This window comes from Pleurodeles waltl, chromosome 4_1 (assembly GCF_031143425.1).
Source record: "Pleurodeles waltl isolate 20211129_DDA chromosome 4_1, aPleWal1.hap1.20221129, whole genome shotgun sequence".
Lineage (NCBI taxonomy): Eukaryota > Metazoa > Chordata > Amphibia > Caudata > Salamandridae > Pleurodeles > Pleurodeles waltl.
The window spans coordinates 86,021,714-86,023,233 of NC_090442.1; the positions used below are offsets into that span (position 1 = coordinate 86,021,714).

General features: G+C 43.5%; 1 protein-coding gene across 1 annotated transcript; it reads left to right on the top strand.

Moving 5' to 3' along the window:
* The first annotated feature begins 306 nt into the window (after window positions 1–306).
* On the top strand, window positions 307–1,239 carry LOC138287012 (olfactory receptor 5A2-like). The gene has a single exon (XM_069227374.1). It carries the CDS (start codon window positions 307–309, stop codon window positions 1,237–1,239), a length of 933 nt encoding a protein of 310 aa, XP_069083475.1.
* The last annotated feature ends 281 nt before the right edge of the window (window positions 1,240–1,520 follow it).

Genomic DNA, 1,520 nt, shown 5'->3' on the forward strand with positions numbered 1-1,520 from the left:
ACCAGGCTCTAATCTCTACATTGGCTCAACATCCTGTGAATCTGAGCAAATCACTCAATCTCCCCTTACCTACATTTCAGAGTCATGAGGCTCTCATAGGTGATTTGCCGTGCTTCACATATCTGGGATTTCATTTAATTTCCAGGTAAGGTCCTCCCTCAATTGGAACCCAAGGATGAGAGGAGCGGAAGGCTTTTAAAATGAGTCATCCCTTCACAGATGTATATGACCAATTCAGTAAAGAATGATAATTTACATTTGCTTTCTCTTTTTCTCTTCCTCAAGTAGGTCCAATGATCCTAAGTCATGAAACCAGGAAACCAAAGCACTGTGACCAAGTTCATCCTGTTGGGACTCACCAGTGACCCGGGCCTGCAAGTCCTGCTCTTTCTTTTGTTCCTGGCAGTCTATGTCTTCACTCTGGTGGGGAATAGTCTAATTCCAGTCATAGTGTGGGGAAGCCCACACCTTCATACTCCTATGTACTTCTTTATCACCCAGCTCTCGTTCCTGGATCTTGCTTTTTCCACTTCTATCTCCCCTAAGATGCTGGTGGATCTTCTTACTGAGAAGAAGACAATATCTTTTTATGGCTGCATAACTCAAATTTACTTTTTCAGTGCTTGTGCAAGCACTGAATTCTTCCTCTTGGCAGTGATGGCTTTTGACCGCTATGTTGCAATATGCAACCCACTGCTCTACACACTCACAATGAACAAATGTCTCTGTGTACGCTTGGTCATAGGATCATTCATAAGTGGCTTTCTGCACTCTCTCATACATGCAACTCTTTTTTATCGATTATATTTCTGTGGGCCTGATATCATAAACCACTTTGTTTGTGATATCCCTGTGCTCTTAAAGCTTTCCTGCACAGACATCTCGATAAACGATTTGGTGCGCTTTGTGTGTTCAGCTATTGTAGTGGCAACTTCCCTTGTTGTAATCTTTGTCTCCTACTTCTACATTGTGGCCACTATCTTGAGGATTGGAAGAGCTGGAAGGCGCCGTGCGGCTTCAACATGCATATCCCACTTTACCTGCACTTTTCTTTTTTATGGGAGTGGTTTCTTAATGGAGATGCGTCCCCACTCAAGCTCCTCAGAGGAGCAGAACAAATTCATAGCTGTGATTCCCTCTCTGGTTGTTCCTGCACTGAATCCCCTGATCTATAGCCTGAGGAACAATGAAGTAAAGAAAGCACTGAAAAAACTTTTGTACCAGCCATTTTATTTTTAAATCACATTGCGACCATTGCACTCCTATGAACGTTACAACAATGCTGAAAGATGAGTTAGTTTGAATGAGATTATGTGCTCTGAACTGGAATACACCATGGGCCTCATTTGCAAGAAGCCTTCACCACCAGATTGTCACTTTTTATGACGCTCCAGTGTGTAGGTCATGCAATCATACCCATGAGGTGAAGCAAAGCCACCCTGTGTGGCTTGGCATGGCCTCATGGATATGGAGTAAGGCAAGGCAGCACACAGTGCTTTGTTGCCTTACTCTACTTCAAG